The sequence below is a fragment of the Barbus barbus genome (assembly GCF_936440315.1).
Source record: "Barbus barbus genome assembly, chromosome: 40".
In the NCBI taxonomy this organism is placed as follows: Eukaryota; Metazoa; Chordata; class Actinopteri; order Cypriniformes; family Cyprinidae; genus Barbus; species Barbus barbus.
Window position 1 is genome coordinate 2,482,319 of NC_136718.1, and position 15,584 is coordinate 2,497,902.

General features: G+C 40.8%; 1 protein-coding gene across 2 annotated transcripts; it reads right to left on the minus strand.

The window, feature by feature from the left end:
* Window positions 1–1,435: 1,435 nt before the first annotated feature.
* On the minus strand, window positions 1,436–13,767 carry smim29 (small integral membrane protein 29). 2 transcript variants are annotated; one of them, XM_079400358.1, is made up of 5 exons: window positions 13,657–13,767; window positions 12,550–12,759; window positions 11,413–11,438; window positions 7,182–7,287; window positions 1,436–2,459 (listed from the first exon to the last, which is right to left on the minus strand). In XM_079400358.1, exons 2-5 carry the CDS (start codon window positions 12,655–12,657, stop codon window positions 2,391–2,393), a joined length of 309 nt encoding a protein of 102 aa, XP_079256484.1. In that variant the 5' UTR covers window positions 12,658–12,759; window positions 13,657–13,767; the 3' UTR covers window positions 1,436–2,390. The 2 variants fall into 2 exon arrangements, with proteins under 2 accessions (XP_079256484.1, XP_079256485.1); XM_079400359.1 differs by having other exon boundaries at window positions 13,606–13,745.
* Between the last annotated feature and the right edge of the window lie 1,817 nt (window positions 13,768–15,584).

Here is a 15,584-nt window from a genome sequence, read left to right on the forward strand (position 1 = left end):
ATTTCTATAATTCAAATCCGTTAAAGGATTGTTAGGCTGCATTAATCAGGTCAACTGGAACCGGGAACACTTCCCAAAACACCTGATGTACTTGTTACTACATTAGAAGAGTGACATCTACCCTAATATTAGTCTGTTTCTCTCTTATTCTGAGGTCACCGTAGCCACCCAGATCCAGACTGTATCCAGATCAGATGGTGGATCAGCACCTAGAGATGACCTCTACAGCCAGGACACCTGTGATGAGCCCCAGAGACTGATCCCCAGTGAAGACCCTGTCTCCTAGACGCCCATCGGGACAAGACCACAGGAACCAGATCAGTTCTTTGCACAATCTGACTCTGCTGCAGCCTAGATTTAAACTGCTGATTTTGTCTGGCCAGAGGAGAATGACACTATTTCGACACATTACTTCCCCGTCTAAATACTGAAAAGCTGATATAAAGCCAACCAGCTTTATATCAAGCCGATGTAAAGCTGCTTTGACACAATTTGCATTGTTAAAAGCGCTATACAAATAATATTGACTTGACTTTTTAGGCGAAAGCAAAAACACTTTTATGTGGCCTTCTGAAAGTAGATGCATTAAGATTACTTACAACAGAACAGCAACACATTTTATGGACGACCGTTTCATGAACCTAGGAGAGGATGTAATTCTGACTTTGCTCTGACAATCTGGCGCTTCTGAATCAGCGACTGCAAGTATGTTTTGTTATTAGTTCAAGTATTTGCTATTGACTGTTCAAATGTGGAATTTTACGCGTCGTGTGTGTGTGTGTGTGTGTGAGAGAGAGAGAGAGACAGGGTCACACATACACATCACAGTGGAGTCAGGTGTCTTAATCATGGCTTGTGTGCAAATACATACGAGCGTCATCACTGTGTCTGTTACGCGACTCTGTTCACCTCTCAGGCTTGAACTGATGGTAAAACTAAGGACTGGCTTTACTTTTATTTTGAAAGCTGAAGCTCGCGATTATGGAAAGAGGTGTTACATTTCCGATGAGTGTTTGCAGTGTTCGGCCAATCACAATGCACTGTGCCAGTTGGCCAATCAGAGCAGACTGCGCTTGTCGGAAGAAGGGACTTTGTAGAAAACGACTCGTTTGAGAGAGGAGGGGCATAGAGGACCTACAATAATGTACAGTATTTGAAAAATAATGTGTTGTTTGAACATTAAAGCATGTCAACATATTCTGTTACACCAAATACACAAAATAATCTGATCTTTAAAAAAGCATCATATGACCTCTTTAAGATGTATTTGCCTTTCTAAATCATACCCATTCAATTGAATTTGCCACATGTTAACTTCACTTGAAGTGTAGGAACATATACAAGCAATATGTATGCTCCTGAGCTAAATTTCAACTGTCCCAGATAAGGGTATGAATACTTATGCAATAGAATCATTTTAGTTTTTTTTATTTTTAATAAATTTGCAAAGATGTTAAAAACCTTTTTTTTGCTTTACAATTATGGTGTATGGAGTGTAGACTGATGTGGGAAAAAAAAAGAAGTAATTTAAAGCAGTTTAACATAAGGCAGCAACAAAACAGAACATGAAAAAAAATGAAGGGCTATCAATACTTTCGCAAGGCACTGTACATTTAGAAAACATATGGGGTGAATTTTAATTTCTCGCCGACTTTAAAGGGATAGTTCACCCAAAAATTTAAATTCTGTCATAATTTACTCACCCTCACCTCCAAACCTAAGAGTTTCCTTCTTATGTGGAACATAAAATAAGATATTTCATAAAAATATCCCTTTTTTCCTGTACCTTTAAATTCACTTGCTTCCAATGTATCTCAGATAAAGGTTTGGAACAACATGAGAGTAAATTATGTGTTATCTCTTTAACCCTTTAGTTTCTCATGACATTCCCAGCATGAGCGCATCCGGCTTTCAGGAAACGAGTGCCGTAAAAAGGCGCGTCACCTGACAAACTAGAGAATGAAAAATAAACCAGATTCTTGAGCTCTTGAGTGCGGTTTTAGCAGATCACACTCAGTAAAATGAACAGCTCCTGGGAGGATTTAATAGCGCAGAACATCAGTGGAATACATACAGCTAAAATAAATAAAAACTGTAACACAGTGGCGTATTAACATTTTTCTTGAGGTTCGCTATTTAGACTGCTTCAGCTGGACCATATTTGCGAGAAGAGACCTGAGGTGAACAATATGATCCCATCGCTTCATTGTAAAGTTCTCATGTCACTAAAGCTCTTCCAGACTCAGCGCTTCAAACAGTGGAAAAATCAGTAGCTTATTGCTCAAAAATGTCCATCTTGGGAATCTGCGATACAGGATGATGAGACAGTGTTGAGTTATTGAACAGGTTCACAGATTATGTGCAGAATCACCAAGAGTTGAAGTTGATTTTCATGCATCAGGATCCTTTGAGAGCAGGGGTCTGCGCTGCTGATACGTACTCATCCAACCCTGGACCACCTGGAAATGCAAAAAAGAAAAGTTTCTCATATTTTGCACAATGCTTTTTTCACAATTTTTGCTTACAATGCTGAACGGGTTTTTCACACAGGCTCATTACGACACCCAAGCAACTGGTTGTAAATATGTGGATTACTGACCCTCTATCCTCCAATCTGATACTGTTAAGTGCTTTGACACAATCTGTATTGTTAGAAGCGCTATATAAATAAAGCTGACTTGACTCATGTAACAGACCGAGTCTGTTACACAGCTACTTATGTAACCAAAAGATTGTTACAGACAGTATGCATTGCAGACTTTATACAACGTAATTATAAAGCTACTTAAAATAAAGTGTATCAAGATTGTATCTATACTGTACACCTTATCCAGCTGCTCCTTAGTTTGATTTAACCCACCGGTACACAGCTAAAATACATGTAATACATTTCTAATTACATTACAATTACAGAATATTACATAAACATAAGCTACATAAAATAAAGTGTATCAAGATTGTACTTTAGTGTACTTCATGTGTATCTATACTGTTCACCTTATCCAGTACATGCATATGTGTAACAGTAGCTGCTTATTACATCTACATAATTACTAGGGGTGTGACGAGACGAGATTGGGTTCACGAGAACGAGACCAGATGAGATTTTTACACTATTTTTAAGAAATCCTCGATGATGAAATATATGAATGGAAAATAGTCATTTATTCAACTGAAAATCACAAAATGCAAAACAATTTAGGTGCACTTTGAAATCAACTTGTAATGAATGTTATTTTACTTCTATTTGAATGAATTCTATTCAGTAAAGGACATGCAAACACTGCGAAATGTTTTGCTATGAACTCTACCGGATGGCTTCTCCCCTGTACGATTTCACATGAGAAATCTAACTCCTTTCCACAAATCGAACATAAAAAAAATCATAAACAGTATAAATATATAAATAACAGAAATAACACTTTAAATGTAAACAGTAAGTGTATCCATAATCAAAGTATTGCTCTCTCAAAACTAAAAGTGCAAACAGACACAACTTTTTTCTTCAAGCATGAAAAATAGATAAATTAAGTACACAGAACAGCCTAAGATATGGTCATGTTCTTTTTCAATAATATAAGCATGTCGACGATTTCCGGCAGCAGTTGAGACCTTTGGGCAGTAATTGTGTTTCCTGCAGTTGAAAAAACACGCTCACTTGGAACAGAGGTAGCAGGGATGGAAAGGTATGCTTTGGCTTTTGCCTTGTAGATTGGGATAGAGGCCTTTCTTCTGTAGAGATCAATCCCTCTGCTGGACTTTTCTGTCTTAGAGAAAGAGTCCCCTAGTAGATCCTCAAGCGCTGTCTTCTTGGAAGCAGGTTCTCTGTCTTCTGACTCGACTCCCAGAGCCCCCTCTCCCCCATGTGTGGACCAGTGAGCTGCTGCCTCTTCTCTCCTCTCTGTACCATTCTCACCTGTGGTCTTTAAACAGCAGAAACACTGGCTTTTGTGGCCTAATGGATAGAGAGTTGGACTTGTAACCTGAAGGTCGTGGGTTCGAGTCTCAGGTCCGGCAGGGATTGTAGGTGGGGGAGTGAATAACCAACACTCTCTCCACCCTCAATACCACGACAGGTGAGACCCTTGAGCAAGGCACCGAACCCCCAACTGCTCCCCGGGCGCCGCAGCATTGGCTGCCCACTGCTCCGGGTGTGTGTTCACTACTGTGTGTACACTTGGATGGGTTAAATGCAGAGCACAAATTCTGAGTATGGATCACCATACTTGGCCACACACCCCTTCCCTTTAACCTTAAGCAGCAAAGCATTCCCCCCTCTCCCTCTAAACACAAACACACCCACTCTGATGCTGTCATGTTTCTAATACACACACACTTTGCATTAATCCATTAAACATTTTCAGTTGGTACTGGGAACAAAAATCTAGTAGTAAAAAAAAAAAAAAAAAATCACACTTTCACACTTACAAATGGAGTAAAGCAATTCAAATTGATGTATGCCTGATTGTTGCTCAGTTTGTTTGAGAGCACTGTTGACAGTGCTCTCTAACAAACACTAACAAAAGATTGTATGCATCTCCGCTGTATCTCTCTGAAATATTAGATTGCTCTCTTTGTGTTGGCCATGGTGGGGGAATCGCCATCATTTGCCACGATGCTCTGTTCAATCATGCTCTTCAGTGGCACAATGAGAGACACTGTGGGGCTCTTCTCCTCACATAAGACTGTGGTGGCGGTCTTCAAAGGATTCAGCAGCTTCACAAGGTCTTCGGCATTCAAGATATCGCTGCTGTCCAGTGTATCAATGTTACGGGCGTTTTGTCTCATCTCAGGGCTGGTGAGAGGTAACGAACTCCAGGTAATGAACCAGCATACCTAAAGTGCTATTCCATCGCGTGGTAACGTCCATGATTAATCTGTGTGGTGGCAGTTGTAGCAGCTTCTGCTTAGACATGAATAACGCAGCAGCCGTTGAACTCCGGTGAAAAAAAGCTGTTACTCGTCTCACCCGCCCAGTGTGACGCTCCACACCGAGGCCAGCCTGGGTAGCAAGGTTTATCGTGTGTGCAAAGCACTTGATGTTTGGCTCCAATCCTGCCTCGGGCACAGCCACTTCCATATTAGGCGCATTGTCAGTCACAATTGCGATGCCACGGTTTGGTTTTTTAATCTCCCAGTCAGTGACAGCTGCTTGTAAAACTTCAGCTATGTTTGCCCCTGTATGGGACTCAAAAAGTGTCCGAGTCTGCAGTACAAAATTGATCATTTCCCAGTCACTGTTGATTATGTGGGCTGTAATTGTGATATAGCCCTTCGTACACCTAGAAGACCAACCATCAGTAGTAATGGCGACGCTTTCTGCCTCTTTCAGAGTCTGTACAACCTTGACCTTGGCTTCTTTGTAGAGGGTTGGGACCACAGTGCGAGCAAAATGCGCGCGTGATGGGATGGTGTACCTCGGTTCCAGTGTGTGGAGGAGTCGCCGAAATCCCAGATTTTCCACCACAGAAAATGGCCTCATATCAGCTGCAATGAACACGCTGATGTCTCTCGTTATTTCAGTGGGATTTTGTTTGGGCACTATACCAAAAATAACCACTGGCTTACACCCAAAATCTATTGAATTTTTCTGATTCAGTTTTCTATCACAAATCAATCATTTTATGTCACAATATCACTTCTATTACAAAATATGGAACCTTGACTGTCAGACCTTTCCAACGATATGCGTTTTGTCAAGATTACAAAAAGATTTAATTTTCTAAAGCCACAAAATCAGTCTTTATTCCCTTAAAAGGGCGACGTATCCCGAGATACAAACATTTACAGACAGATAAAAATGTAATCATTTAATTCCTAAAATTTCAATGTAAACCTAATAAGCTAATGCCAAACAACAGCTTTTTAAACAGGCAAGTCCCCTCCAATATATGCACATTTATGAACTAGATCAACTTTTATTGGAAGATTTCCCATGCCTCCTGTGAGCTAAACAGAGAACGTATGAACAAAGTCACTTCATCTAAATATTCACATGAACCCAAGAAATAAGACCTACACTTTCACTGCTTCTCCCCACAGCTTCTCAAATGTTTGTCACCCCTTTTAGGGTTAAATATACTTAAATATAATACGATGTGCCATGTAGCACATTTAATGTTCAACCTTTTTTACAGTTTCTCTCAGGCACTAAAACAAAGGACATGAATATTAAATGATACAAGTTTGGTTCAGTTTACCATTGGTTTGCCGTTGCTAAACAACTTAAGAAAAGACTTTCTACAGCTGCAAAATTAACTAAATAAATACTGAAATGGATGTAATATTAATCACTGTTCCTCTTGTATCTCACTGTAATAATTCTCATGCATTCAGACATTTTACTTGAGGATATCTGTTATGTAACAATGACAATAATCAGATAGATATCAGATACATATAATTACAATTATATTTTCAATTGACCCAGATAATTGTAAAAATATGTCACATGGTTCTTGAGTGTTTGCTGTTTACATGAAGGGAAAAACCAAGTGGTTTTCAGTCTAAGAGCTTCCTTTCTGCGTGGGACATTATCACTGTTGTTCAAAACAAGCAAAGGATTTTACTGTGTTTCTTGAGAGAGGAAGTTTTTGTATAAAGTTGACCACGTTGACAATTAGATGCTAGTTTTTATAAAGGATATTTTCTGTGGAACAGGTCATTGCACGCCGAGTCTGAAATTTTCGCACTTTAAAAACTAAATACGACCTCACGTTGTGTCAGTCACGTTTGCACACTGCCTCCAAAACTTTCCTCCGTCATAAAAAAATTCAGATCAGGTTTGATTTTCTGCATTCATAGCATGCATTTTGACATAAGGATGAGGAATACGAAAAAAAAGGAAAAATGCATGTTGAAAATTTCTGACTCAGTGTGCAAAGATCTTGAGACAGTTTATCGACTCGCAAGAAACATTTCTGAATATTATCAATGTTGTAAACAGTTGTACTGCTTCATATTTTTGTGGAGCTTTTTTTATGAATAGAAAGTTCAAAATAGCATTTATTTAAAATAGAAATGTATTGTAACATTAACTGCCACTTTTGATAAATTCAATGTGTCCTCGCTGAATAAAAGTGTTAATATTGCTAGAGTACATATTGATGTTTGCTTTCAGTATTGCGCTGGGAGTCAGCATTAGACATCAGCATTTTTCAGTTCATAACAGGATGGATTACCTTTGTGTCTTCCTCTTTCCAGAGAATTTCCTGTTCTGCCTCGTTCAGCTCTTCAGTTGGGTCATACGTGTAAACTGGAAGCAGCTGATGCCGCAGTCTATCAATCCTAAAAGTGCACAGACACACAGGCAGACAAAAAGAAGAAAGTCATCCACTTACATAGTATGGAAAACAGAGGGACAGACATTCTGCCTATCATCTACTTCTGTTTCAAAGAAGAAAACAAAGGCTGTATTTATTAAATACAGTAATATACAATTTTTCTATACCATTTTCTAAATGGCTGCCCACTGCTCCGGGTGTGTGTGTGTTCACTGATGTGTGTGTGTGTTCACTGCTGTGTGTGTGTGTTCACTGATGTGTGTGTGTGTTCACTGATGTGTGTGTGTGTTCACTGATGTGTGTGTGTGTTCACTGATGTGTGTGTGTGTTCACTGCTGTGTGTGTGTGTTCACTGATGTGTGTGTGTGTTCACTGCTGTGTGTGTGTGTTCACTGATGTGTGTGTGTATTCACTGCTGTGTGTGTGTGTTCACTGATGTGTGTGTGTGTTCACTGCTGTGTGTGTGTGTTCACTGATGTGTGTGTGTATTCACTGCTGTGTGTGTGTTCACTGCTGTGTGTGTTCACTGCTGTGTGTGTGTGTTCACTGCTGTGTGTGTGTGTGTGTGTGTGTGTGTTCACTGCTGTGTGTGTGTGTGTGTTCACTGCTGTGTGTGTGTTCACTGCTGTGTGTGTTCACTGCTGTGTGTGTGTGTTCACTGATGTGTGTGTGTGTTCACTGCTGTGTGTGTGTGTGTGTTCACTGATGTGTGTGTGTGTGTTCACTGCTGTGTGTGTGTTCACTGCTGTGTGTGTTCACTGCTGTGTGTGTGTGTTCACTGCTGTGTGTGTGTGTGTGTGTGTGTTCACTGCTGTGTGTGTGTGTGTGTTCACTGCTGTGTGTGTGTTCACTGCTGTGTGTGTTCACTGCTGTGTGTGTGTGTTCACTGATGTGTGTGTGTGTTCACTGCTGTGTGTGTGTTCACTGCTGTGTGTGTTCACTGCTGTGTGTGTGTGTTCACTGCTGTGTGTGTGTGTGTGTGTGTGTTCACTGCTGTGTGTGTGTTCACTGCTGTGTGTGTGTGTTCACTGCTGTGTGTGTGTATGTTTGTGTGTGTGTTCACTGCTGTGTGTGTGTGTGTGTTCACTGCTGTGTGTGTTCACTGCTGTGTGTGTGTGTTCACTGCTCCGGGTGTGTGTGTGTTCACTGCTGTGTGTGTGTGTTCACTGCTGTGTGTGTGTGTTCACTGCTGTGTGTGTGTGTTCACTGCTCCGGGTGTGTGTGTGTTCACTGCTGTGTGTGTGTTCACTGCTGTGTGTGTTCACTGCTGTGTGTGTGTGTTCACTGCTGTGTGTGTGTGTGTGTGTGTGTTCACTGCTGTGTGTGTGTGTGTGTTCACTGCTGTGTGTGTGTTCACTGCTGTGTGTGTTCACTGCTGTGTGTGTGTGTTCACTGATGTGTGTGTGTGTTCACTGCTGTGTGTGTGTTCACTGCTGTGTGTGTTCACTGCTGTGTGTGTGTGTTCACTGCTGTGTGTGTGTGTGTGTGTGTGTGTGTTCACTGCTGTGTGTGTGTTCACTGCTGTGTGTGTTCACTGCTGTGTGTGTGTGTTCACTGCTGTGTGTGTGTGTGTTTGTGTGTGTGTTCACTGCTGTGTGTGTGTTCACTGCTGTGTGTGTTCACTGCTGTGTGTGTGTGTTCACTGCTCCGGGTGTGTGTGTGTTCACTGCTGTGTGTGTGTTCACTGCTGTGTGTGTGTGTTCACTGCTGTGTGTGTGTGTTCACTGCTGTGTGTGTGTGTTCACTGCTCCGGGTGTGTGTGTGTTCACTGCTGTGTGTGTTCACTGCTGTGTGTGTGTGTTCACTGCTGTGTGTGTGTGTGTGTGTGTGTTCACTGCTGTGTGTGTGTTCACTGCTGTGTGTGTTCACTGCTGTGTGTGTGTGTTCACTGCTGTGTGTGTGTGTGTGTGTGTGTGTGTGTGTTCACTGCTGTGTGTGTGTGTGTGTGTTCACTGCTGTGTGTGTGTGTGTGTGTGTGTGTGTGTGTTCACTGCTGTGTGTGTGTGTGTGTGTGTTCACTGCTGTGTGTGTGTTCACTGCTGTGTGTGTGTGTTCACTGATGTGTGTTCACTGCTGTGTGTGTGTTCACGGTGTGTGTGTGTGTTCACTGATGTGTGTGTGTGTTCACTGATGTGTGTGTGTTCACTGCTGTGTGTGTGTTCACTACGGTGTGTGTGTGTTCACTGCTGTGTGTGTGTGTGTGTGTGTGTGTGTTCACGGTGTGTGTGTGTGTGTGTGTGTGTGTGTTCACTGCTGTGTGTGTGTGTTCACTGCTGTGTGTGTGTTCACTGATGTGTGTGTGTTCACTACGGTGTGTGTGTGTTCACTACGGTGTGTGTGTGTTCACTGCTGTGTGTGTGTTCACGGTGTGTTTGTGTGTTCACTGCTGTGTGTGTGTTCACTGATGTGTGTGTGTGTGTGTTCACTGATGTGTGTGTGTTCACTGCTGTGTGTGTGTTCACTGATGTGTGTGTGTTCACGGTGTGTGTGTGTTCACTACGGTGTGTGTGTGTTCACTGCTGTGTGTGTGTTCACTGATGTGTGTGTGTGTTCACTGATGTGTGTGTGTGTTCACTGATGTGTGTGTGTTCACTACGGTGTGTGTGTGTTCACTGCTGTGTGTGTGTGTTCACTGCTGTGTGTGTGTTCACTGCTGTGTGTGTTCACTGCTGTGTGTGTGTTCACTGCTGTGTGTGTGTGTGTGTGTTCACTGCTGTGTGTGTGTGTTCACTGCTGTGTGTGTGTGCACTGCTGTGTGTGTGTGTGTTCACTGCTGTGTGTGTTCACTGCTGTGTGTGTTCACTGCTGTGTGTGTGTGCACTGCTGTGTGTGTGTGTGTTCACTGCTGTGTGTGTTCACTGCTGTGTGTGTGTGTTCACTGCTGTGTGTGTGTTCACTGCTGTGTGTGTGTGTTCACTGCTGTGTGTGTGTTCACTGCTGTGTGTGTGTGTTCACTGATGTGTGTGTGTGTGTTCACTGCTGTGTGTGTGTGTTCACTGCTGTGTGTGTTCACTGCTGTGTGTGTGTGTTCACTGCTGTGTGTGTGTTCACTGCTGTGTGTGTGTGTTCACTGCTGTGTGTGTGTGTTCACTGCTGTGTGTGTGTTCACTGCTGTGTGTGTGTGTTCACTGATGTGTGTGTGTGTTCACTGCTGTGTGTGTGTGTTCACTGCTGTGTGTGTGTGTGTGTTCACTGCTGTGTGTGTGTGTTCACTGCTGTGTGTGTTCACTGCTGTGTGTGTGTGTTCACTGCTGTGTGTGTGTGTTCACTGCTGTGTGTGTGTTCACTGCTGTGTGTGTGTGTTCACTGATGTGTGTGTGTGTTCACTGCTGTGTGTGTGTGTTCACTGCTGTGTGTGTTCACTGCTGTGTGTGTGTGTTCACTGCTGTGTGTTCACTGCTGTGTGTGTGTGTGTGTGTGTGTTCACTGCTGTGTGTGTGCACGTTGGATGGGTTAAATGCAGAGCACATATTCCGAGTATGGGTCACTATACTTGGCAGTATGTCACTTCACTTCACTTTGTGGAAATCATGATACACTACCATTCAATAGTTTGAGGTAAGTATAACATTACAAGAAAGAAAGAAAAAGTTATTTTATTAGTTTACTCATTTTTAATTTAAAGAAATGAATATTTTTATTCTGCAAGGATGCATTAAATTGATCAAAAGTGACAGTAAAGACATTCATTGTTACAAAAGATTTACATTTCAAATAAATGTTTTTTGAACTTTCAATTCATCAAAGAATGCATTGCAGTTTCCACAAAAATAGTATGCTGCAAAAACTGTTTTCAACATTGATGATAATAAGTTCCATTATTAATACTTGAGCATAAATATATATATATATAAATAAATTTGATCATAAAAATGATTTCTGAAGGATCACGTGACACTGAAGACTGGAGTAACGATGCTGAATATTCAGCTTTGATCGCAGGAATAAATTACAATTTACAATATATTAAAATTAGAAAACTTTTAAATTGTAATTTTATTTGACAATATTACAATTTTTACTGCATTTTTGATCAAATAAATGTAGTCTTGTGCAAAAGAGAAAAACCCTTGTAATTATTCCAAACATTTGATATCTTTGATATCTTTCAAAAAGTATGATTAATTACCTCTGTTTCCTCCTTATGTACATCACCTATAAAACAAGAAGACACAATAGCATTTTACTGTAGCAACATAATGCCTGGAACACATACAAACCAGTTACACCACTTCATAATGTCTGTAAGGCTACTTCAGCTGTGGAAGTAAGCAAAGATGCAGCTGACAAGCGTTTTGCACACGCAGTCAAGACACTATAGAATAAAGGCCTTTTGTCTTTCTGGATGTACTGCTCAATCAAATTACTCCATCATGCGACTTCACTTTCTTCCCCAAGTGAGCACACAGACAGACACTGTTAGAAACACATGCATGCTACGTAGTAAACACTGCTGATGCATGCTACGTAGTAAACACTGCTGATGCATGCTACATAGTAAACACTGCTGATGCATGCTACCTAGTAAACACTGCTGATGCATGCTACGTAGTAAACACTGCTGATGCATGCTACGTAGTAAACACTGCTGATGCATGCTACGTAGTAAACACTGCTGATGCATGCTACGTAGTAAACACTGCTGATGCATGCTACGTAGTAAACACTGCTGATGCATGCTACATAGTAAACACTGCTGATGCATGCTACATAGTAAACACTGCTGATGCATGCTATATAGTATGATGCATGCTACGTAGTAAACACTGCTGATGCATGCTACATAGTAAACACTGCTGATGCATGCTATATAGTATGATGCATGCTACATAGTAAACACTGCTGATGCATGCTACGTAGTAAACACTGCTGATGCATGCTATATAGTATGATGCATGCTACATAGTAAACACTGCTGATGCATGCTAAGTATAAACACTGCTGATGCATGCTACGTAGTAAACACTGCTGATGCACGCTACATAGTAAACACTGCTGATGCATGCTACGTAGTAAACACTGCTGAGGCATGCTACCTAGCAAACACTGCTGATGCATGCTACGTAGTAAACACTGCTGATGCATGGTACGTAGTAAACACTGCTGAGGCATGCTACCTAGCAAACACTGCTGATGCATGCTACATAGTAAACACTGCTGAGGCATGCTACATAGTAACCACTGCTGAGGCATGCTACCTAGCAAACACTGCTGATGCATGCTACGTAGTAAACACTGCTGCTTTGCTCTTATATATGCCACCTACCACTGCTGCAACAATCCCGAGGGCAGTGATGAGGAAGAAGGGGACCAGCACGTAGCTGACGGCTGCGTCTCCGCTGATGGTGTGAGGGGGGTTAGTGGTGCTGTTCATGGTGTAACGCACTCAGACGAGGGCTGTGCTCCTGGCATCTGTTAACTGCTCATCTTCTGCATGCATGTGACTCCCACATGGTCTCTCTGCCCTCATTAATGACTGCCAAATCCAACAGAATACACTTATTTATGGATGAAGACACAAACAGGAAAACTGGAAAACAGCTAGAGAGTGTTAATAATTTCAGACTTGTGTGCACTTTATGGAGTTTTTATAGATTATGTACCTGGTCATATACTTTCCTTTTAACACCTTTTAACTGCACCGGGAGAATCTCACAAAACAGGGCCAGGTCACTTTGAAATTATTATTATTTTTTAATTTTAATTATGCCAATTTCTTTAATATAATTCCCCTCTTTAATCTTTATTACCATACTGTTGGGATTGTTTTTTAATTGTTATTTGTAATTTCGTTTACTCTAAAACGTATTAACTTGTTGTAAATATTATTATTATTTAAATCTTAATCAGTACAAAAACTAATATAGTTTTGCAATTTTAAGTAATGCATTATTGCAATAATAGATGTTTTAGGCGTTTAAGGAGAATTGTGTAGGCCTATGGCTATTCTATGTGTTTGAGCATATACTGCGGTTTTGTTTAACATATAAACACGGTTTAGAAATATCATAATCATATTGTACCGTCGTAGACCAAAGCAGCGTGTTTTCTAAAGCAGTTGACACAACAGGACTGTCATTTAATATATTTATATATAAATATTTATATTAATGAAAGATAACATTTTGATCTAATACAAAACGTCCAGCCAAGGGCTAATAACGAGAAAGTGAGCATGTGTCAGCGGGGGGCACGCATTCAGTGCCATTATCTGCTACAGTTTGTGTATGTTAGTTGCATTATATGATGAGCAGTAATGATAGCCTCGATGTCATCATGATAATTATGAGCGCTAATAACACTGCTGTGTCTGCTGACTCACGTGAAAGCATCATGACCAGTCAAACTTCACCATCGAGCCACTGAAACCCACCTGATCCACTGCACTATAAGGAGACTCCAAATCCAGTTATTATAACACAAGTCATGAGTTTGTCAGTGTTTACGGAAAGCTAGTCCTGCAGTCAAAACGAAACGATGATGGTGGAGCTGAGGGAGGAGCTATTTCCCAATGAACGCTGCGAACAGCAGATGTCGCCACTGCATTATCATATCATAATATAATATACCATATCACACCATAATATACCATATCACATCATATCATAATATAATATACCATATCACATCATATCATAATATAATATACCATATCACATCATATCATAATATAATATACCATATCATAATATAATATACCATATCACACCATAATATACCATATCACATCATATCATAATATAATATACCATATCACACCATAATATACCATATCACATCATATCATAATATAATATACCATATCACACCATAATATACCATACCATATCATAATATATCACATCATATCCCATACCATATCACAGCATATCATCATAATATATCATAATCATATATAATATATATAGGTCTGTCTGTCCGTCCGTCCGTCTATCCATCTATCTGTCCGTCCGTCCGTCTGTCTATTTTATATTTGTATGCCTCTGATTACTCGTATAAAAATAGTTGGTCACACCTTATATTAAGTGGCCTTAACTACTGTGTACTTATTTTTTGATGCAAGTACAATGTACTTATTGTGTTCATATTGTATTGTAAAACACTTCTGCTGCTGTTGAGGTGGGATATGGGTAAGGTTAGGGACAGGTTTGGTGGTATGGGTGGGTTTAAGGGTGGGTTAAGGTGTAAGGGATGTGTTAACAGTGTAATTATAAATGTTATTACAGAAATTAATTACAGATGTAATTACATATAGTTTTTTTTTTAAATACAAGTACAATGTAAAACATGTATGTACACAATAAGTGCATTGTACCAAATGATTAATTTAAATGTAAGTACACAGTAGTTAAGGCCACCTAATATAAAGTGGGACCTAGTTTAAAACCACACTTTCTAAAAAGCATGTAAGCCAATCCTATATGAATGAATGATGCATTTATATAGCGCTTTATTGTGTATTGCTGTACACCCAAAGTGCTTTACAATCATGTGGGGGGGTCTCTCCTCAACCACCACCAGTGTGCAGCATCCACTTGGATGATGCGACGGCAGCCACAGCACAACGGCGCCAGTGGGCTCACCACACACCAGCTACAGGTGGAGAGGAGAGAGAGTCATAGAGCCAATCAAGTGGATGGGGATTATTAGGAGGCCATGATAGACAAAGGCCAGTAGAGGGAATTTGGCCAGGACACCGGAGTTACACCCCTACCCTTTACGAGAAGTGCCATGGGATTTTTAATGACCACAGAGAGTCAGGACCTCGGTTTAATGTCTCATCCGAACGACGGTGCTCTTTTTGACAGTATAGTGTCCCCATCACTATACCGGGGCATTAGGACCCACACAGATCACAGGGTGAGCACCCCCTGCTGGCCTCACTAACACCTCTTCCAACAGCAACCTAGTTTTCACCGGAGGTCTCCCATCCAGGTACTGACCAGCACAACCCTGCTTAGCTTCAGTGGGCAACCGGTCTTGGGCTGCAGGGTGATATGGCTGTGGATATCAATACTTCCAAGTGTCCAAAGTGATTGACAGGCAGAGTTCGTTCTCTGATTGGTTAAAAAGCACGGGCCGGCCCCTGACTCTGTGTTTGTAGTCTGGAGATTTCACAGAGGAAGCTTTCTGTTACAAGTTATAAAGACATATCTATTCATACCACAATAACGGTTGTTTTAATAAATTATATATATGTTTTAATAATTTATATATATATCCTTTAATAAATTGTATTTATAATAGCGATTAATCGCATCCAAAATAAAAGTTTTTGTTTACATAATTTGTGTACTGTGT

Coding starts and splice junctions, on each gene's coding strand:
- smim29 (XM_079400358.1), bottom strand. CDS start 12,657: ATGAACAGCACCACTAACCCCCCTCACACCATCAGCGGAGACGCAGCC. Junction 7,288..11,412: donor TACATAAGGAGGAAACAGAG/GTAATTAATCAT, acceptor GTGCACTTTTAG/GATTGATAGACTGCGGCATC. Junction 2,460..7,181: donor GGAAAGAGGAAGACACAAAG/GTAATCCATCCT, acceptor TTGCATTTCCAG/GTGGTCCAGGGTTGGATGAG.